At 34.3% G+C, this 23,052-nt stretch overlaps 2 protein-coding genes across 8 annotated transcripts in view; one reads left to right on the forward strand and one right to left on the reverse strand.

The window, feature by feature from the left end:
* Window positions 1-320: 320 nt before the first annotated feature.
* Window positions 321-4,848, forward strand: LOC100258291 (cationic amino acid transporter 1). Its single transcript, XM_002274880.4, has 2 exons — window positions 321-590; window positions 2,877-4,848. Exon 2 carries the CDS (start codon window positions 2,886-2,888, stop codon window positions 4,653-4,655), a length of 1,770 nt encoding a protein of 589 aa, XP_002274916.1. The 5' UTR covers window positions 321-590; window positions 2,877-2,885; the 3' UTR covers window positions 4,656-4,848.
* A 3,937-nt stretch (window positions 4,849-8,785) lies between these two features.
* The window catches only part of LOC100253161 (187-kDa microtubule-associated protein AIR9), an 88,028-nt gene continuing 73,761 nt past the window's right edge, over window positions 8,786-23,052 (reverse strand). For 4 of the 7 annotated variants that reach the window (XM_059740156.1, XM_059740158.1, XM_059740155.1 and 1 more), the window contains 4 exons: window positions 21,215-21,273; window positions 10,335-10,367; window positions 10,105-10,257; window positions 8,786-9,255 (listed from right to left, as the gene is read on the reverse strand). In XM_059740156.1, coding sequence (XP_059596139.1) covers window positions 9,079-9,255; window positions 10,105-10,257; window positions 10,335-10,367; window positions 21,215-21,273 — 422 coding nt within the window. In that variant the 3' untranslated portion in view covers window positions 8,786-9,078. Of the gene's footprint in view, window positions 9,256-10,104; window positions 10,258-10,334; window positions 10,368-21,214; window positions 21,274-23,052 lie in introns of those variants that run through there. The other 3 variants (XM_002274911.5, XM_059740159.1, XM_059740160.1) reach the window with 2 other exon arrangements.

Here is a 23,052-nt window from a genome sequence, read left to right on the forward strand (position 1 = left end):
TTTAATTATATTTAATTTTCTTTTATATATATTTTTTTCTTAACATTCTTTATTTTCTAGGTACTTTTCAAAAACCAAACATATTCGGTAACGAGAAAGAATTCTAAATTAGAAAGACAAGTTTTTGGTTAGCCAAGAAAAATTGGGTTTGCAAGGTATGCTTGGGTTTTTCCTTGACACATATGCTTAATTATACGGATTTAAGAGAAATTGTCTATTTTATTTTTCGTATTATACATGTATATATTAAATCATCTTAATTTATTAGGAAACTTAAAGGCGGTTTTGGGCTTAACGATTTTCCATAAATTAAAGGAGACTTGACACTTTACCCATTTACTCATTCTGCAAAATCAAGTTCGCCTCTTCTCTTCTTTTTCTTCTTTCTCATTGATTCTCATTGTTTCCTGGTTCCTCATCCCACATTCATTATTTTAATTTCCCATTTATTCATTTGATTCATTTTCTTCTTTAAATTTGAGTAGCAAGAAGAGAACATTCTTGAAGGGCTTAATTGGATGCTGAGAAAATCAAAATTTTTGATTGCTCGTCTTCCTCAAAGTCCACGCTGAATTTGGAGATCTAATCAGGTAAAAAAACTTCACCTTTGTTTTCATTTTTTTTTATATTGGTAATTTAGGTTATGCTTCATTGTGGAAAATTTGAGAGTAAATATATGAGAAAGAAAATAGAGAGGTCAAGTAAGAAAAAAAAAAAGAATTAAATAATTTGACAATGTATAAAATTTTAATTAGTTTTAATTATATTAAAATTATTTTTTAATAATTTTTGAGAACCAAATAAAATTCTATAATCATAAATATCCACGGGCTATAATTTTATTTTATTTATATGGGAAAAAGAAAGAACGAAAATCTAAGGTAAAAAGTATAAAATGAAGTTTTTTGTTATGTTTGATTCTTGGAAAATATTAAGAAAAAAAAATAAAAATAAGGAAAATGGTTTTCCATGTTTGGTTTCACTATACAAAATAAGAATGAAAATAAAATATTATCAAAATTAGTTAAAAATTTATATATTTTTAAATTATTTAATAATTATATAACGAACAAAAATAAATGAAATGAGTTTGAAAAAGTATATAAAAATAATTTATTAACTTTAAATCTACCATTTATTTTTCTTTATTTTTTCTTTTTTTCATATTTTCCTTTAAATTTTCCGAGAACCAAATATAACATTCATGTTTTCTGATTTTGAAAATTTAAAAAATAAATTTATTGAATATTTTAGTGTTTCCTTTTCATTTCACTTCATAAGAGGATGGATAGGAGATCTTTTGTCATCACATAGGATAGGTTCTTAATACATTTATTCTAATTTAGATTTTAAATCGGAAACAACTTGAAATGTGTGTTGATGTTTGAGGTTAATTCATTAATTTTTAAATTTTAATTTGGGCAGAGCATCTCAAGCCCACCCACACCCCCCTCCCCCAGCCCAACTTCTTCTTTAAATTAAATTAATTAAAATTGTTAATTTTAGTGGATTTTTAGATGAGTATCAATTATGTTAATTTTGAATCAATTGTATTAGTGTCTCTAATTAATTTATTCTGTGTAATATTAATTGATAGGGCTTCATTGGTAAGTGCTACAAGATCTTGTGCATTGGAATCCATGGTTATGGACCCGAAGCTATTAGTATGGAATATATTTTTTTTTTCAAGTGAAATCCCCTGGCATATGTAAGAGTGAAAAAATGTTTTTGTTGTTGTGGAATAAGAAGCCTTTGTATCTTAATACATGTATTTAATTTATTTGAAGTTGTTAGAGCGAGATTCACTTTTTGGGGATTATGAGTCAAAGCATTAACAAGAATACTTTTAGTGGAACATCTTTCATAATCCCTGAAGAGATAGGTCACTAATATATTGAGGGATAAGTAATTCGACTCATTCACATCCAGATCATGAATGTTTGGAATCCATATTATGCAACGAGACATTGCTTCTACTAATTTGAATTAAAGGGTGATATAAAATCGATTTATTTCCAACATTCTCAATGAATTCATGAGAAGTGATCCCATTTTTTTTATTAGGTTTGGGTAGAGACCAAAAGGACTTGAGCGACCAATCTGACAGAACAACTCAAAAGATAAAGAAGCATTATTAATTTTTTCATGTTTGTTCCAAGTTTGAAGTACCATTTGTACAAATAAGAATCCTCTTTGTTAGATAATTTCTTATTCATATAGATAGATATAGGATCTATGGGGCAATTAATTAGAAATATATTTTGCATTTGCATTTATTTTAGTTTTATTATATTGGAAGAGGCTAAAATTTGAAAATCCCAAAATAAATTTTGATTTAAAATTTTATGATTATACTATTATTATTTTTATTTTTGAGTAAGGAATTTGTAAAAATTTACAGAATTTAATTTCATTTCATTATATTCATATAACAATTTTTTGTTTTGATTTCCCTTCTATGTAAAGAATATCCTTGTATCCCTAAATAAATTATCTACTATTTTTCATCAACATAGAAAATATAGAGCACTCTGTTTTCTCCTTTCTCTCTCTTCCTAACTTTACTTAATTTAACTTTATACCAAGGAGTAGCTTAAAGATGGTTGGGAGCATACACGGATTTAGTTAGTGCCCAGGCGGCACATGCCTAAGTTTCAAAGAGAAACAAACCAATCATACTAATCTCTCTTATATTGCCCCCTTGAACCAGATTTCTGGGTCCGCACTGTAGGGAGGGGAGAATTTTCCATTTTTCTTAAAGATTTTCATTGCATTTTTTGTTTTAAAGAACACAAAATAAATAAATAAGTAAAAAGAAGAAAACTCAACCCAATTGTTCCTTTGATGGGATCGAAAAAATTTTGGGTTAATTACAGGAGAAGAATATGGGGAATACTAGTGAAGGTGGTGGGGTGGCAAGGAAGAGGGGATGCGGATGGACAAAGGAGGATTTCTTACCAGAGGAATCATTCCAAAGTTGGGGAACTTACGTCAAGGCACTGGGCAACACAACAGCAAGGCTGAAAGACCGCGTCCTAACGCGGTCCTTGGACGAGGTTGAGCTACATGCAGTGCGCGACCGCAGCAAGAACGAGATGAAGAAAACCCTCAACTGGTGGGACCTTCTTTGGTTTGGAATAGGGGCTGTCATGGGCTCCGGCATATTTGTCCTCACAGGAGAAGCTGCCAATGAATATGCTGGTCCTGCTGTCGTACTTTCCTACTTCATATCTGGTGTTTCTGCTATTCTATCTGTCTTGTGCTACACAGAATTTGCCGTTGAACTCCCAGTAGCTGGAGGCTCATTTGCCTATCTCAGAGTGGAGCTTGGTGACTTCGTGGCTTATGTTGCTGCTGGAAATATCCTGTTTGAGTATGTTGTTGCTGGTGCTGGGGTGGCCAGGTCCTGGACTTCCTACTTTGCAACTTTGTGCAACCACGACCCTAATGATTTTCGCTTCTATGCTTCCTCTCTGGCCGAAGGCTACAACCGTTTAGACCCTATTGCAGTTGCTGTGTCAATTGTGGTTTGCGTTCTGGCCTCATTGAGCATGAAGGGTTCCTCAAGGTTCAATTCGATTGCATCCATAGTCCACATGGTAATCATAGCCTTCATGCTTGTTGCAGGCCTCACCAAGGCTGACTCGGCTAATTTTAAGGACTTTGCCCCATTTGGCCTTCGTGGGATTTTAAAAGCTTCATCAATGCTCTTCTTTGCTTATGTTGGGTTTGATGGAACTACCACCCTTGGTGAAGAGATAAAGAAGCCTGCGCGCGATATCCCCATCGGCCTTATTGGCTCAATGTCGTTAGTTATGATTGTTTATTGCCTTCTCGCGGCCACACTAGTCTTGATGCAGCCATATGCCCAGATTGATGTTGATGCGCCATACAGTGTGGCATTCTCAGCTGTAGGGATGGACTGGGCTAAGTACATTGTTGCCTTTGGAGCATTGAAGGGCATGACCACAGTTTTGCTAGCAAATATCATTGGTCAAGCTCGATATTTCACCCACATTGGACGAACCCACATGGCACCGCCATTTCTGGCAACCATCAACAAGAAAACCGGCACCCCAGTGAACGCCACAGTTTTTATGACCATTGCAAACTCCGTCATTGCATTCTTCACAAGTCTTGATGTTCTGGCAAACCTCCTCTCAATTTCAACCTTGTTTATCTTTTCACTTGTGGCCCTAGCGCTACTGGTGAGGCGATACTATGTTTCAGGAGAGACATCAGATTCAGATCGAAATAAGTTCATTGGTTTCTTGGTGCTAATCTTAGGGTCTTCAATTTCCATGGCTGTATACTGGGCTGTTAGCCAACATGGATGGATTGGATACATTGTGGGAGGTGCAGTTTGGTTCCTAGCAACACTGGGTCTACATGTGACAATGAAGCAAGGGAGGAAACCCAAAATTTGGGGAGCACCAATAGTTCCATGGCTGCCATCAGCTAGCATTGCGATCAATGTGTTCATCCTGGGGTCTATGGATGGAAGTTCGTTTGCAAGATTTGCTGTGTGGACAGGGATATTGCTCGTCTACTATTTGTTTGTGGGATTACATGCTTCATATGATGCAGCTAAGGTAGCTCAAAAAGAAGTTCAAGTGTCTCAGGCCACCAGCATGGAAGCGGGGATTGCATCATAGTTCTCAGAAGGAAAAGATGTCCATTGTAATTAAGTTGATCTTTTGGGCAACACTTGAGGGTAAAGTATGTTACTGTTTCCTTTCAGACTCGTGTACATACGGTTATCTCTCTGTTGTTGGCCTTCGATCATTCTCATTTCAGCGGTACAAAACTATTAGGAGACTATTACTTTTTATATTTTCAATGGTTTTACTTGGCACATATTGATTACTATTAAGAGTTCATTGCTTTCACGTGCATAGAATGGCTCCAGCATTGGAGCAATATTAGACAGGGTCGATCCTCATATCATATGGGAGTAGCATAGGAAAAATACCAGAGATTAGAAAGATACCGCCTAACACATTCTTTACAGGCTTTTCCAATGTACATATAGAGGCACGAGTGAATGGAGGATTGGATGGTTCAAGATCAACACTTGTGGAACTACCATCCCCTCCTGAGGCAAGGTTCGGGCCATTGGTTGCAATATTTAATGTAACAAGATAGGCTTTAAATATGATTAACTCTTCCTTCATTGTTACTTTGTATAAGGAACCTTATCCCACAAAACAAGCATCCCATAATCATTGTCTAATGACATATTAATTAGGTACAAAATTATGTACGTGGGTCAATAACTGATGCAGTCAAACTAACTAGACCAGTAAGACCAAGCCGCTATAAAAACCTAATTAAAGTATGTAAAGGTGCAAAAGATTTTGGGTCTTTATTCCTTCTCTTAGTATCCATATGTTAAATTCTCTCATTGCCTATGACTAACTTGATCATTAAAGAGGGGTTGGCCAAACCGATCACTCCACTCTAAGTTTCTTCTCTAATCTTGAGGAATGTCGTAAACAAAAGTGAACCCACCACTTTTTAGATGACTCAAATTGGCGTTGTCTATGAGAAACAAAGAAAAACTTGAATCCAACTAGCACAAACAACAAGCAACCATAAAAAGACATTCTATTGGGCAAATCATTGCAATAGAAAAAAAAGTTTGTGTAAAAAAAAAGGAGACACTACAAAGAATAGAAGAGTTAGTGGAAAGGAATAGAACACTTGCCTAAGAAAATGCGAAGGTCAAAGGGATGTCAATATAATATCAATTAATAAATCACCCCATAGCCACGAAGGAGAAGTCATGTGCAAGAAAACGAACAATGTGTGAGGGGAAAAGATCAAAAAAGAGATTCTACAAGTTCCAAATGGTCCAACTAGAGTCAAAGATGCATGACATCCCCATTTCAAAGGAAGACTCATAGGCAACTAGGGTAAACTCGATAGGGCTCCTTGACTAGTGCAAAAAAGGATTTTGGAGCCTATGACCCTTCATGCCATGCAAGGGATCTCCTTGACCTTATGCATCATTAACATTCTTCACGAGTTTGGTTGAGAGAATGAAACAAAAAGGAATTTTGAGAATGATTCTTCTTTGCTACCCATATGGAAGCCAAAGTGTTGCATGTTTGGATCCTAACTATAGATTTTGGTTATCTGAGTTATCAATCATTGAATAATTAATCATGCATTTAGAGACCAAGGGTATTCTTGGGATTTGGTGATTGACCCCATTTCTTCATTTTTTTGTGATCTTGTTGATGTATCCTTACTGCAATACCAATTTATAGACTGAAAATGCTAGGTAAAATACATTGGGCTAATGAAATTTCAGTTAGCCATATAGTAACTCCTAAGAAGAGTCTTGAATGATTAAATCACTTTAATTTTGAGTTATGGAAATTTATGTTCATTGGAGGATTTTCTTTATTCTCTTGTATCTTATTCCTTAACCTTAAACACATTGTAACATAAGACAAATCATGAAACATACAATGGAAAGTGTGTGGGTGTTGGCTAGTGTCACTTTCTACACTATATAGTAATTTGATGACTAGTTTCGACTTTGCACAATTATCATGAAGACAATTTTTATTAATTTTTAGTTTATCAAGTTGTCCTTCTCTTTTTCTTTCATTTTACATAGAATCTATGTAATATTTTTTGTCTTAGTAAGATCTAAGGACCTGTTTAAGGACTCTATATTTGATCTATGTAGATTTTTTAAGAGTTGTTCTAAATCAATCTGTTACTCCTAATTCTTGACTATGTTAATAAGTAGGCAATAAATATGGTTTATGACATGATTCAATGTATATCAAAAGAAGAAAAAGAAAGGTTTCTAACATGATTCAACATAATTGAATCGATAATAAGGTTTCCTCCCTTTTATATGGAAGAAACTTACTATAACTGTTATGTGTGCCCCTTTCATGAAAATAAAGTAATAGTTGGATTAAGTTTTTGACTAGAAGAGTTAGCAATGCTTGTTTCACCCATCACCATATTTTTATAAGTTATTTATAATTTCAATTGCATGAAACCCTCATTTGAGATGAACCATGAGATGATTTCATGGTTAGTAAATAGCTCCTGCTCTTCCAAATGCAATACTAAAACAACTCATACATAGACTTACTTTGTTTTGCATCTTCTTGACTAGAGTTTAAGGAAGATTTTTGTAGTTGGTGGAATTGTAGGGAAAAAAATTAATATATGAAGCATGTTGTTGGAACTGTAAGAAAAAATGGTGATTGCATCTGCATCTTGTTTATGTTTTTAATAAAGTGAATCTTGTTCCATGTTCATTTGTCTGATTAAATTTTTTGTGCAAACTTAACTAGATAGTAGCATATAGGGTTTGATCCATTCTTTTATATGTTACTCAAGAGTTGGAAAAGTTATTGGGAAGACATTGTGCTCCAAAATAACTTAGAATGGGTGGGATTACCTGAAAAAGGTAATATCTCACATGGAGTAAACTAATAACTATGATAGGACATGATTACTACTCTATAACCAAAACTTTTTATTGGTCAGCAAAAATATGGGAAGATTATCTATAAGTAATTTTCTTATTGACTTAATTCTTAAAATGGTTGTCTTATATACATATGTATGACTAATTCATTATTTATCTTGTAAAATAAAAATGTTCAGAAGTTAAGCAATTCCATTTTAAACCATTGGTAAATGCTGAGGAATTTGAGCCGTTGTTTGGAGGATTGTTAGCTATTGGGGATCTAAAAATTGGAGTGATAGCTTTTGAGGTTGAAGAATCATCAATACATTCTACATCTATGCCTAGTGAAACTCTAGTTAGTTTAGAGGAAGATGATAATTTGCCAAGAAATACTAGTGATGAAATACAAGGTTTTAAGAAAAAAAAAAAACTCAAGAAATTAATAGAATAATGAATGTGTTGAAGAATTTGAAGGATCCTCAATGAACTCGAATGTATGAAGATTTTCCTCAGCTTATGTGAATCCATTATATTATGTAACAATTAATTTGTTTTGCAAGAAGAAAAAGTATAGAGAGTTGAAAAGACTCTTAATTCATGATAATCCCTTGTATTATGTAACAAGTAATTTGTTTTGCAAGAAGAAAGAGTATAGAAAGAGTTGTGATAAATATGGAAAGTGACTAAGAGCATATGATTCAAAACTTAGAGAAATGAATTTTTAAGTATTTGACTTGGATTTGTGTCATAAATATGGTATATTGCTTATGTAATTACTGTAATATGATACATTTAATTTTCTTATTTTACATATTTAATACATTTGAATTTTGTTACAAGACTTGATCCCACTATTATAATGTAGCACATTTGGTTTTTGGATATTTGATATATTTAAACTTTTATAATTATAAGAAATTTGTCATTTTCTATGGTTTTTTTTATAACAAATTTGTTATCTTTGAACATTTAAAAACATATAATTAAATTGTTCTTTTCTTTAACTTGACTTATTTTTATCAATTTATTATTTGTCAAATCATAACTTTAAAATAATTTATTTTAATTAAGAAGAAATATAACATTTATTTTTTCAAGGATGATAAGGATTCATTATCCATAATTTTATTATTATAGTTAATTCTATTATTTTGATATTGTTAAAAATATATCAAATTATTTTTTCATCAGATAAAAATTAATATAAAAATTACATTTCAATGGCAGCTGTATATTCTTTTTATCATTTACAGAAATGAATGATTTCAGTTCCTATAGGAGAACTAGGATGTAGAATATTTAAACTTTAATACAAAGAAAGATGGGCAAGAAATGGTAATATATACCGAAACGCCAATGTTTCTAATGTATTGAGTATGAAATTACTACTCTCTGATACATTAATATACAGTAACTGGCATCCCCAGTCCCTACAGCTGCTGCACAAACATATATATCACACAACAAAAACCCAAACACAATACCCGCAATACTTGGCCAATACTAAAATGACTTCCTTTTTTTAAACAAAAATAAAAATAATATTGAGGGCAATAATGGTAACATAACCCCCAAAATCCTAGATATGTCTACTTTTCATTGTGAATGGACTTTACATATACCTTCATTATAAGTTATGTCTCAATCTTGAGGAGTGAATTGAGGGATGTACTATTGAACCGTTGAGCAAGGCCTCGAATCACAAGCACAATGACATCTCGCAAGTGCCGGGAATGCACCATCAAATCTACTTCATTCTCACTGTCCACCACAATTCTAAGCCGATGCTGATCATTTCGAAAAAGCTCCACCTGCACGCACAATCTTCACTGTCAGATTGTACTTAACCATGAACAAGACAGTCATGAAACACACTGCATATGATGCATAGTTTTGAGTCTCTCACCTGCCTAATTACAAGCATCTCTATGTACAAACAGCTTTCCCAGTACATGACTCATAAATATGGACTAATGTAATGCAATGTTTGGTTTTGAGAAAGTACTAAGTAAAGAAAATGATTTTGTTAGGTTGCCGCTTTACAATGAACAATAGTTAAATCAAATATAATCAAAATTAATTAGAAACTTATATATTTTTGAATTATTTAACCATCATATAGAAGAAGAAAAATTAGTAAAATGATTTTAAGAAAGTATGTAAAAATAATTTATTAATTTTAAATTTTATTTCTTATTTTCGTTCACTTTTCTTTCCTTCTATTTTCCTTTTTATTTATTTTCCCTTGCATCTTCTCTCACATTTTTTGGAAATCAAACATAGCCTAAACTTTTATTCACAAACCAATCCACTTCTGGAGAAACTTTATAGAGAGCCAAAGTTGCAAAACTTTCTGTATTTAAACTCTTATCAATCTAGAAGCTAAGAAAATATGAAACAAAGATCAGAAAATTTGGAATCTTATAATAGCCAAAGAAAGCAGAAATACTCAAAAATTTCCCTTTTCTATCTTTTTCCATGCATAAATGGAGCACAATCCAGCAGAGGTAAATCCAAGAATTAGCACAGCCAAAGCATTTTCTTAAAATAATTGTGAGAATGCTATGAGTGGGAATGTCAATCCGTAGCCTTCCAAATCCCCATGGATGAAAGGGTTGCAATGACACATGGGAGTGTCTTGAGGGCAGACAAAAACTTACATGAAAAGGAGGAGCATAGCTTCCACGAATTTCAGTAGTTGGAAAAGAAGTTTTAGAACCAGGCTTCACAACCTTGACTCTCTTTCTATTAACTTCTAGAATCCTTCTCTCAAAACTCCCTACTCCTGGAGCCTGCAAAACAAACAGTGATGTCTTTTGTCCATCTTATTTACAATGAGCATGCAAACTAAAAGATTGTAGGCAGAATATGTGACACAGAAGATAGCTACCTTTTTTGGAGATCGGTCCTTGTCACACAGTGCCTGTTTCCCAAGAACCAAGTAGCATGTAAATATGTAAAAACACATGGTTTTGGTAAATAAATCAATGGTATTTTACTATAAAGAAATACATAGGCACATTTTAAACCATATAAAACTTGTATCCAGTAAAGCTCTATGGGTACTGCTGTATATTCCCAAAAAGTTTAGTCAACAAAAACCCCAAGTGATGGTTTAAAATTGGAATGGAATGGCAACAAGCAATGGATGAAATGAGAAATTACTTGACAAGTAAAGGGAAGTCAGCATCCACCATCTAAGAATTTAGCTAGCTTAAATGAAAGAGCACATGGGTGCCTCCAATGTAAGTTTAACTGTTAGCATGGATGATTCCAATCTCATCTGCCGACCAAAAGTCTGGACTTAATCGGACTGACTGGCATCATCTTCCCACTCCAGGCACCAGGCCCCATCCCCATCCAAGAAGAATAGAAACAATTTCGTATGCTAAGATTGCACTCCCTAGCTTTTTGTATATTCCCATATGGGACATGGTTTGTGGAACCTTATAGTTGTGTGGATTTACTTGAACTTTGGAGGTTCTTACATTTTTTGAGGATCTCCCATCCTTCTACTGTACTTATTATAATATACTATACTTTTGTTCCTCATAAAAAAAGATTGCACTCCCTAGCAATGACTACACCCCATAACCATAAGAAATTCTAATTCTTGGATTGAAAAACCATAGACCTTTTGTACAAATCCTAATTGATTTAAACCGCAAATTGCTCTTGTATAATGCTGCTCATATTGGATAGCCCAATTGATATATTATGTTACTCAAAGCCACTTTAAGACTCAACACACACCAAAAGAAAGAGGAGAATTCTTTCAGCAATCTCTTTATAAAAATTCTTTAAGCAATCTCCTTATCAAGTTAACCATTGATAATCAATGGTCACAGCAGAAAGGGAATATAATATCACTGAAGCTGCTATTTTAGTTGTTTAAGAAGAATACTTTGTGTGTGCAAAGACACAAAACACAGCACTCACTGACCAGAGCACGATTCATAAAGCCATTAGTCCTTATTGCATTCAAATTGGGAGACTGCTTTCTGAAAAGCAGCATGGGTAGTTCCTGTATGCATTTCTGATATCCTAGTTATTTAACAAGGTATTGAGGCAGAAACACTTCACTTGAGGGTCTGAAATGTGTAAGATAGTTGGGTATGTACAATATCCTGGTGGGGCAAGGTTCAATTAAGAAAACCTTTATTGGGTGGCGAACAGTCAAAGTGACTCATGGATTTTTTTTTGATAGGTTTTTTTTCTTGTCCTGATTGGAACTTGAACCTGGAACCTGCCATAAACCCAGCTGATGAGGAGTCATGGATATATGAGCATGAAGGACTATGGATCTCCCTAGTTGCTACAGTATTGGCTCTTTCATGTTGAAGTCTAGATTTGCAAATTTGGCATCTGATGGCTGGCCAAGAGAGGATCCCCTTCTCCAGTTACTCCTGAGATTTGATGGAACAACCCTCAGGGTTCTAAAGCCTAGGGTTTTTTTTTCTGCAGGGAGTTTTCTCTCTTGGTTTTATGTACTCATATGCATGTTTCCCTTTGTACATCCGCCAATTACTTAAAACAGTACAAGGATAGTTTGTTCTCCAGGGGTTAAAAAAAAGGGGGAAAAAGGAAAAGCATGCACAGAACACATTTGGACACAACTATTCCTTTTGAATGGGATTACTGGTATACAATTATTTTGCTTTAGTAAAATAAAAAATAATATATTTTTAAAGAAACACTATAATAAGCAAGACCAAATTAGCACATTATTCAATAGAATTACATATATTATATTTTTCAAACTTTTCCACTTTATATAATTGTTATCATAAAAATAAATTAAACTTTCATGATTGCCACATATAATAGATAATATATAATCATATTAATATTTAATCATATAATGATCTGCTTTAGATGCCATGTCCTACTTACCATGTGAATATCCATGCTAACATTTTGTGTCAATGATGTGGTAAATAGTAGGTGAAACATACAGTGGAGATGTCTTTGTTTTTGTATAAAAAAAAAACTAATATCTGTCAATAAAAAATATAATAAGAGAGGAAGGGTAATAATAGTGGTAGTACAGAGATTTTGATTAACTAATCAAAATAATGCCATACAAATACACGCAGTCTCAGAGTTTATTCTAGCTAGAGTTTATATGGAAATATTATTGTAATTTTCTCTTTTTTGGATTCAAAAATATTAAATAAGTGGTTCTCCCCATCCTTTAAAACCCTAAAATCACTTAGTTTCAACCTATTACCAAAGCACAATCTTAGTGTTTCTCAAGCCAAAATTTGCAAGGTTCAATCCTTTGATTTTTCTAGTGATTATATCCGCTGATTTTTTTTTTCTCTTTTTGGTACAGTGAATAAACTTGAATTGAAGCTGTTTGATGAAACTTTTCTATTTTCTTATGATTTTCAGAATTGTGCTCCGTATTTTCTGAATTTGAAATTTGAGACAGTTATTTTGTGGATGTTTTTTGTTCAATTCAGTTCTAAATGGAATGCTAGGCTTAAGAGATAATTGGGTTGTTGGTTTACTCCAATTGGAAGTCTTTATTGTTGCTTACCTGCTAGTTTTGTGACTCAAGTGGATTCACAAGCTTGGGTTAGGAGATGATTGGATTGTTGGTTTATTTGCATTAGATAATTTTTTTTAATGTTTATAATTTGGGGGTTTAGTTTGTAATGCTTCAAATTACTTGGATGTATGAGCTTTGGAATTTCTCATGGGTGATGATAAATTACACCTTCACAAGGATGATGGAATATCAAAATCAGTTGCATTGAAATAATTGAATGATGTTAATTATCTTGATTGCATTCATTCTTTTCAGATCTTTCTAAGCGGACAAAGGATACTGAACTACTTGATAGATATTTCCCCTAGATACAAAGACTAGAGGTATGAAGATAGAATGTGTGAAGACTACTATTATGGGATAGATATGACAATATTAAACCCCATATTGTGACTAAAGTTGAATTTTAAGATTCTTCTAAAAATATTTGCCACTCACTTGCAAAGTATTTTCATAACAAAATAATGCTTCCTGAGTTTAATAGTCATGAAAAAAAATTTATTACTATAGCATCGGCCTTTTACCATCGACTTAGAGCAACATAAATGAGATTTGGAGGAGTTCATTATTGCTTCCTTGTTATCCAGTGTGGACTCCAATCTTAATGGTTTTAAAGATCATATCAATGTTATCAAAGGCAATCGTCTAGGTCACCAAGGCCACAAGGCCAGGTGGAGTAGATAAAAGTCACTTCTTGAAGACCCAGGCAGGACAGCTTCAAAGAGATAACGCTTAGGCAATCGCCTTGGGATAAGGCATCAGGCATAAAGGCAAAGCCTTTGACCATGGGTTAAGATACAACATACTTAGATTATAATTTAATTCAATCTAACATTAGATTAAGCAAAGTATAAAATGGAATATTATGTTATCAATCATACTAATAATGAGATGGAGGGATATCAATCTAGTCTTGATGAAAGTAATGACAATTTTAATTTCAATGATGACTATGATGATGATGCCCAAAGCTTCTCTAGGATGTCCTTTCTCTCCCATTTCTTTTTTAATCATGATTTTCAAATGTATAGAAAATTAAAATATGCATTTGGATTGGATGAATTTATCTTAACAATATGATATTTCTTATGATGTGAGGAATAATATTTAACACTATGAATAATTATTACTATATTGTTAATTTCATAAGACACCATGAGGGATTAATGAGGGATTAATAGTGTTGATTGTGATATTTATGGCATCAATCTTGAATAGAATCATCTTTCTAGGTTGGCCAAGTTGCTAGATTGCAAGGCTTCTGGTTGGCCTATACCCTACTTGGGTCTTCCTTTGGGAGGGAATCCCAATCTTGCCTCACCCACATGCCTTGCTACTTCCTTTCCTTGTTTAAGATACCCGCTTCAATGACTGCAAAAATTGAGAGATTGCAAAGGGAATTTTTATGGTCAGGGGTTGGGGAAGGTAAAAGAGATCATCTTGTTAGTTGGGATGTAGTGTGTAAGTCGAAGGCAAAAAGGGGTTTGGGATTTGGGAAGATTGCTCTAAGGAATGTCGCTCTCTTAGAGAATGGTTGTGGAGGTACCCTAGGGAGGGTTCAGCTCTATGGCATCAGGTTATTTTAAGCATTTACGGATCACACTCTAATAGTTAGTGATACGAAATATGGGATGAAAAATAATTTCTCTCTCTATTAGATTGACTATACACGGTTTATATAGGAGATTACAAGAGAAGAAATAAGAAACAAGAGACATAATAGGAAACTAACTTATTCCTAAACTAACCTATTTCTAAATCATAAAACTATCTATTTACAGAAATAGGAAACTAATAAACCTATCTATTTACAGAAATAGGAAACTAACATAATAGGAAAAAAAATTCTCCTATTCTATTTATAGCTCAACACTCCCCCTCAAGCTGAGGAATAGATGTCTTCCATTCCCAGCTTGAATACAAGATCGTGAAACATTGAATTGTTCAGCCCTTTTGTTAGAATATCAGCTAATTGATGTTCTGATGGAACATAGGACATACACACTACTCCTTCCTCCAATTTTTCTTTGATGAAATGTCTATCAATCTCAATATGTTTTGTCCTATCGTGTTGTATAAGGTTATGAGCAATATTGATAGCTGACTTGTTGTCACAATAGAGCTTCATAGGACCATCCCACTTGATTCTCAAATCATCTAGAATAATTTTCAGCTAAAGTAGTTCACACAACCCTTGAGCAATGGCCCTAAACTCTGATTTTGCAAACGACCTTGCTACCACATTCTGCTTTTTACTTCTCCATGTTACCAGATTTCCTCCAAGAAAAGTACAATACCCTGTAGTTGATCTTCGATCCACTAGGGAACTTGCATAGTCAGCAACGGTGTATGCTTCTAGAGCAAGAGTATTGTTCTTCTTGAACAAAATTCCTTTCCCGGGGTTGCCTTTCAAGTAATGTAGCACCCTGTAAGCAGCTTGAAGATGAGGTTCTCTTGGATCATGCATGAATTGACTAATCACGCTCACCGAGTAGGCAATGTCTGGCCGAGTGTGAGCAAGGTATATGAGTCTACCAACCAGCCTCTGGTACATTCTTTTATCCACCATTGGTTCCTCTTTAGCTTATCCCAACTTGTGGTTTGGATCCATTGGGGTAGAGATTGGTTTACACCCAATCTTCCCTGTTTCTACCAATAAATCAGTCAAATACTTTTGTTGAGAGATGAAGATCCCTTGTGTGGAATATGCCACCTCAATACCGAGGAAGTACTTCAGTTTTCCTAATTCCTTTATCTCAAACTCTGTTGCTAATCTCTATTTCACTTCATGCTTTTCTCTCTCATCATTTCCAGTCACTATGATGTCGTCAACATAGACTAGAAGAGCAGTTACTCCCCCTGCAGCCGAGTGCTTGATGAAGAGAGTGTGGTCACCTTGGCTTTGTTTGTACCCAGACTCTTTCATGACTTTTGCAAATCTCCCAAACTAAGCCCTGAGAGATTGTTTTAGCCCATACAGGGCCTTCTTCAGCTTGCACACCTTATTACCTGTGTTTTTCTCAAATCCTGGTGGGATGTTCATGTAAATCTCTTCATCTAAATCACCATGAAGAAATGCATTCTTAACATCATACTGTAAGAGTTGCCAATTGTAATGGGCATCCAATGACAACAGGATTCTTACAGTATTCATTTTTGCTACTAGAGCAAAAGTCTCCTGATAATCAACTCCATAAGTTTGAGTGTACCCTTTGGCTACCAATCTTGCTTTATGTCTCTCTAAAGATCCATCAGCCTTATATTTCAGTGTGAAAATCCACTTGCAATCAACAATGTTTTTCCCTTTCGGTCGTTCAACAATCTCCCATGTTTTATTCTTTTCTAATGCACTCATCTCCTCTCTCATAGCATCCTTCCATTCCCTTTTTGCCAATGCCTCAGAAACAGTGCTAGGAATGATAGTGGTGTTTAGACTCACAATAAAATTCTTGTGGGCTGGTGATAGGTGCTTAAGAGACACATAGTGTGATAGAGTGGTCGGTTAGTGCATTCTCTGGTGCCTTTTCTGACAGCAATGGGAAGGTTTAGGTCTAGGTTGTCTGTTGAGTTAGTGGAAGTTTCACCAGGTTGTGTATGTAAAGGTGGGTTTGATCTTACCGTGATTTCATTCCCAAGGTTTGAGTTGGATTCTTGGACCTGCTTTTGTTCTGGAATGACCTTTTCCCTTGAATACACCTTAGGAAACTGTGGAAAATTGTGAGTGACACTGGCTGGAACAGAGGATGACACAGGTTCTTCATCACCATGGGTTGAGACATGAGGAAGATCAAGATATTCAAAGGACTCATAAGGACTATCTTCCATCATTGAAATCTCCCCCTGAAGAGAGGGCTTGTGAAAAAAAGGTTTATTTTCTGTGAAGGTGACATCTGCAGAGATGTAAAATTTTCTAACTGAGGGATTGTAACACTTGTATCCTTTTTTAGTGGATAAGTAACCAAGGAAGACACATTTTATGGCTCGGGGGTCTAGCTTGTCTCTATGTTGGCTGTGGATATGAACAAATGCAGTGCACCCAAATACCCTAGGAATGAGCCCATTTGAGGTTCTGAAGTGTGGATAGAAACTCTTAAGTATCTCGACGGGGCTTTTGTTGTCTAATACTCGTGAGGGAATTCTATTTATCATGTATGTGGCAGTAAGAACAGCTTCCCCCCAATAGGACTTAGGAACATTCCGTTGAAAGAGCAAGGCTCGGGTTGTGTTGAGTAAATGCCCATTTTTCCTCTCGGCTACCCATTTTGTTGGGGTGTGTTAACACATGATGAGTCATGGAGAATGCCCTGTGATTGAAAATAGGGTGACAAAATCTGATTGAATAAATCTAGCATTGTATGTCCTAAAACTTTTTATTTTAACCCCAAATTGGTTTTGAACCATTGAGTGAAAATTAGGTATAACAATGCTAACATCAGATTTTTGTTTAAGAAGAAAGACCCATGTAACCCGAGTGCAGTCATCAATTAAGGATACAAACCAACGAGCCTCAGAGAAACATTAGGTATAGTCGAAGGACCCCATATGTCACTATGAATCAAATGAAAAGGATGAGAACTTCTTTTATTGCTAATAGGAAAAGATACACGAGTATGTTTTGCCAATTCACAAGTTTCGCAATGAAACTTAGAAACATCTAATCCTTGGAACAAATGAGGAAACATGACCTTAAAACCTTAAAAGATGGATGACCTAGACGTAGGTGATACAACTAAATGGTATCTTTATTTGAGGAACTGAGAAGAGACAACGACAAATTATTACTAGTTTTCTGAGATGATTCAAGGTGGTAAAGACCGCTCATTTCCTTAGCAAGTCCAATCCTCCTCCCCGAGCCTTGTTCTTGAAGAACACAATAAGAAGGGAAAAAAAAAGCATAACATTTAAGATCATGGGTATGCTTTTGAATGGAAACAAGGTTGGCTGACAATTTTGGTACATGGAGGACATTTTTAAGAATAAGGGTAGGTGTGATGTATGTCTCTGAAACCTACAACGGTAACTAAAGAGCCATTGGCCACTACAATTTTCTTGTTACTTGGGCTTGGGGTATAAGTATTGAAAAGTTGAGATTTGGAGGTCATATGGTCTGTGGCACCGGAGTCTATTATCCAAGAGTCATCATAAACTCTGTGTGAGACATTTATGCAAAAAGAGAATGAAGGTGTACCTGAATTTTCCAACATCTTCCACGAAAAAACCTGATCTCTTGGAATTAAGGTAGATCGCAAAACAAAAAAATCAACAGCAATGACGGCGGTAAAAGAACACATGAATAAAAAAAAACCCAGCTATGAAGGCCAAAAAAATGGCAATGAAGGCCAAAATGATGCCCAAGTCTTAAAAACCTACAACTCTGATACCATGACACGAAATATGGGATGAAAAATAATAAGTTCTCTCTCTATTAGATTGACTATACACACGGTTTATATAGGAGATTACAAGAGAAGAAATAGGAAACAAGAGACATAATAGGAAACTAACCTATTTCTAAATCATAAAACTATCTATTTATAGAAATAGGAAACTAATAAACCTATCTATTTACAGAAATAGGAAACTAACATAATAAGGTAAAAAAATTTCCTATTCTATTTATAGCTCAACAGTTAAGATGCCAACACTATAGTCAGATGGTCACATCGTTGTCCTTGGAAGGCTATTGCACAAGGCTTTCAAAAGTTTTCCAAGTTTACTCGATTTGTGGTAGGAGATGGGGAAAGAATTCGGTTCTAGGAAGACTTGTGGTGGGGGGGCCAACCTTTGGGATCCCAATATCCAAGACTATTTAGAGTAGTCACGGATAAAAATATTCCTATTTCTTCAATTCTCGGATCTACTCGTCCCTTATTTTGGAACTTTAATTTTCGCCGCAACCTATCCGATTCTGAGATAGAAGATTTAGAAGGCCTCATGCAGTCACTTGATTATTTGCATTTGTCATCTTCGGTTTCAGATGCGAGATCCTGGTCTTTATCTTCTTCACGGCTTTTTACAGTCAAATCTTTCTTTCTTGCCTTATCCCAATGTTCAGGTTCTCCTCCAGTTTTCCCTACTAAGTTCGATTGGAATTCTCAAGTCCCTTTCAAAGTCAATTCCTTTGTCTGGTTGGTGGCACATAAGAAGGTAAATACTAATGACTTGCTACAATTGAGAAGACCCTATAAAACTCTTAAGTCCTGATATTTGTAAGTTGTGCATGAGGCATGGAGAATCGGCAGATCATCTTTTCCTACATTTTTCTTTGACGATGGGGTTATGGCACAGATTATTTTAGTTAGCCAAGACGAATTGGGTTCCCCTGAGGCACATTTCCGACATGTTGTCCATCAATTACAATGGTTTTGGTTTATCTAAGAGAGGGATAGTTTTGTGGCAAGCTGTGTGCATAGCTATAATTTGGGTTGTGTGGCAAGAAAGAAATGCGAGGATTTTTTAAGATAAAATAAGGAATTCAGAGAATCTTTGGGATTCTATTCATTTCCTTGCTTCTCGTTGGGCTTTTTGTTCCAAGGTCTTTAAGGGGACTCCCCTTATTGTGTTACAAGTTGATTGGCTAGCAGCGTGTAATTCCTTTAGGTTGGTCTAGTCTAGAGAGTTTGTTCATTATTACATTGTATTTTCTTGTTTTCATATTCTTGTAGTTTAGTTTTCTTTGGTGGGAGGATTCCTCATCCTTCTCTTGTACTTCATTTTTCTATCAATATATTCCTTTGTCGTTTCCTATCAAAAAAAAAAAAATAGTGTTGATTGTTGAAGATGATGCTTATATTGGTTAGTATTGAATAGGTAAATATATATATATATATATATATATATATATATATTATTATCTTCTATAATCAAGATTATCACCTTGTTTTTAACCTTTGACCTTGGGCTAAAAGGAATCTTATTGCCTTAACCTTGCCTTCTCCTTTTAACAACACTGGATCATATGCTTGCTAGCAAGACCATATGCTACTGCTAATGCTGATTCTTTGACTCTTAAGGTTCTCTTTAAGACAAAGCTCCACTATGGCTCTTCTACAGTCTTTTTCCTAAATAGCTAGTAGGAGAGGTCATAGTGGTTCTCAGTGATGCTCTAACATAGCCGTGGTGGCTGCAGTTTTCTTGGTGGTTTCTTTGGATGTGACCATATTTGTGGACCCAGTAATAGGAAGTGTCATCATTGTGGTTAACCAGTTTATAGGGTGAAATATGGTTAACCAGTTTATGTGAATCAAGTTATTGATCATACTACACAACCATTATAGCTTTCTACTTCACTAGGCATGTAGCTTCTCATTCTAGTTCTCATGATGCACCTACTACTCAATGATTTCATCCAAACATAGTGAACCTCCATTCTATCCTTTCCTACTATTTCTTCAGCCAATTCAGACAATGCTACATTTGAAGCCCAATGAACTTCATCTTGGGTCATCGATTCTAAAGCTAATTCTCACATATCTGGTAACTTATCTCTTTTCTCTAAGTTCGAATTCGTTAAGCACCATATCGTTTTAGTTGATGATTTTTCTTCATTTCTTATAAGGAAATGTGTCTTACACACACTACAAAGTCAGTATCATTATCTTTTAATTTTTATCTTCCTAATTTTTCATTTAATTTGCTTTATATAAGTAAACTTACTAAAAACTTAAAATGTTTTATAATCTTTTCTCCCAATTCATGTGTTTTTTAGGACCTCAAGATGAAGAGCATGATTGGTTCAGGACATGAGAAAGATGGGTTATATTATCCAAATCTTAGCGACCCTCCATTAGATTGACTGCTATTCTCCCCCCTCTTCAATGGCATTTTTATTTGGGCCATCCATCTTTAGCAAAGCTACATTTAGAAATATCTATGTTAAGTAGTGTGTCTAGTTCAGAATCTGGAGGTTGTCAATGGGTAAACATCAAAGTGGCCCCTTCCCAAAAAGTAGTCATAACTGTTATTCCAAATCATTTGATGTAGTAAACACATATAATTAGGGTCAACAGATTTCTTTAGTATCTTTGCTGATGATATCTCCTGAATAATATGATTACTTTTAATGAAAAATTAATTTGAATTACCTCGTGTCCATTTTCGTGTTCTATGGGTGTTTACATATATAGAAAATATTAATGAACTTACAAGAAACATTAAAAATATGTTACGAGATTGAAAAGAAGCTCAAAAGAGATAAAAGTACAAAATAGCCACACCTCAAACTTCACTGATCCAAGATCAAGCTTCTGCTTCACTTCTTTAAAAACATCAGGTTCTGCAAGTAGATCAGATGCAGTAATAAATGCAAAAGAAAAATAAAAATGTAAAATCTCGAGATTATGATAGACAGGAACTCTTCAAAGTAACTGCTTTAACTAAAATGTAGAAGATATCCAACTCCTCCCCTGAAAAAACTATAAAGCTCAAAGACTTTAATCATTCTAAGTTGTATCATTGGTCTTTATTCCATGAGTAAGTCATGTCATTTGACCCTCAATTTGTCACCTTGAGGCTACATTTATTTGCATAGCATGCATTAGATTCAAATATCATGTCACATATCTCATCATTCATCCATCTGAATGTCCTTGTATTAGTTGTTTTATGTATAGACATTTTTTTTCATCCCAGCATTCATAAATGCAGCATGAATGCCTTTTATATCCATCTCATATAAATTTGATGAGGATGGATCTCTAAGATATCATCAAGAAAGGGAATTTGTATTAGTTACAATTAAAGTAGGATTAATATTAGTTGGAATTAAATTAGAATTAGTATTAGTTGGAATTAAATTAGTATTAATATTTGTTGGAGTCAAATTAGGATTAACTATGTTCTAAGACAATTAGAATTAGAATCATAATGGGTTATTAGAATCCTAGTAGACTTTGAATTTCTTAGAGAAACTTATTAATTAGGCTAATTGATGTGAATCAAAAGAATGAATTGATTGATGTAAATAATATTATGTTTTTTTCATTGCAAGTGTTGCAATACTCAATGGCCTAGAAGGCCTCAATGAGACTCTAGGGTTTCTATCTTTTCTTCGTCGCATCTACTTTCTCTCTATTGTTTTTATTTTACTTTTCTTTACCATAAATTTTATTCCTTGTTTCTCTCTATGCACCCTAAAAATAAAAACCCTAGCCCACCTATTTGAGCCTAGGTAACCATCCTAGGGTTGTCCTACTTCAAAGTTCCTCATCAATCAAATATATTGTGTGATAAAAGTTAATGAAGCAAGAAAAATAACATCCACATTCTCCGATTAGGGGTAGAAATCAAGCCAAGTAGTACCAGCTATATCAGCTGGAGTTCAATAGTTCTGAAGCAGGCTGAACTTGAGCTTCTCGGAATCCAATATAAAAATTAATTCAGCATTGTAAACCAAATAAAAACCTTATTACAATGAACCCAAAAAAAAATCTTCCACCAGGCATGCATTCATTTAAAGAAAAAAAATAGTTGCAATGATAATGTGCATATTTCTAACCAAAAGAAAACCCTTATTATATATATATATATATTTTAATAAAAAAACAAACTATTCATTTATAAGAATTTTAAGTACAAGCAAAAGTTGAGAAATCCTTCCAAAATACAAAGAATGATCAAAAAAGAAGAAAAAGGTAACAAGAGCAATAAGAAATTGTATCAAAAAGGTTGACATAAAAACATGTACAAAATATGCAACAATGTACAATAAAACTCCCTTTCAAAAGTAAGCTACCACATGAGATTATGATTCATGCAACCTACAAAACTAGAGATAGATATAGAGCAACCCGAATCCCCTTTTTAAGAGTCCCAAACCAACCAAGTAAATTAAATATGCGTTTAAAATAACTGCTGATCAATTAGCAATATTTTTTAAAACAGGTTCATTTATGGAACTCTCTTGAAAAACCATTAAACTTCTTATAGTAAAAATCTAATACAATTCAAATATGCAATTAAAAATAGTAGATGTTGTTTAAGGTGCCAAAATCTCTTATGCTATGCGTGGTTCTTGGAAAGTACCAAGGGAAGGGAAAAAAAAATAAGGAAAATA

The sequence above is a fragment of the Vitis vinifera genome, chromosome 10, assembly GCF_030704535.1.
Source record: "Vitis vinifera cultivar Pinot Noir 40024 chromosome 10, ASM3070453v1".
NCBI lineage: Eukaryota > Viridiplantae > Streptophyta > Magnoliopsida > Vitales > Vitaceae > Vitis > Vitis vinifera.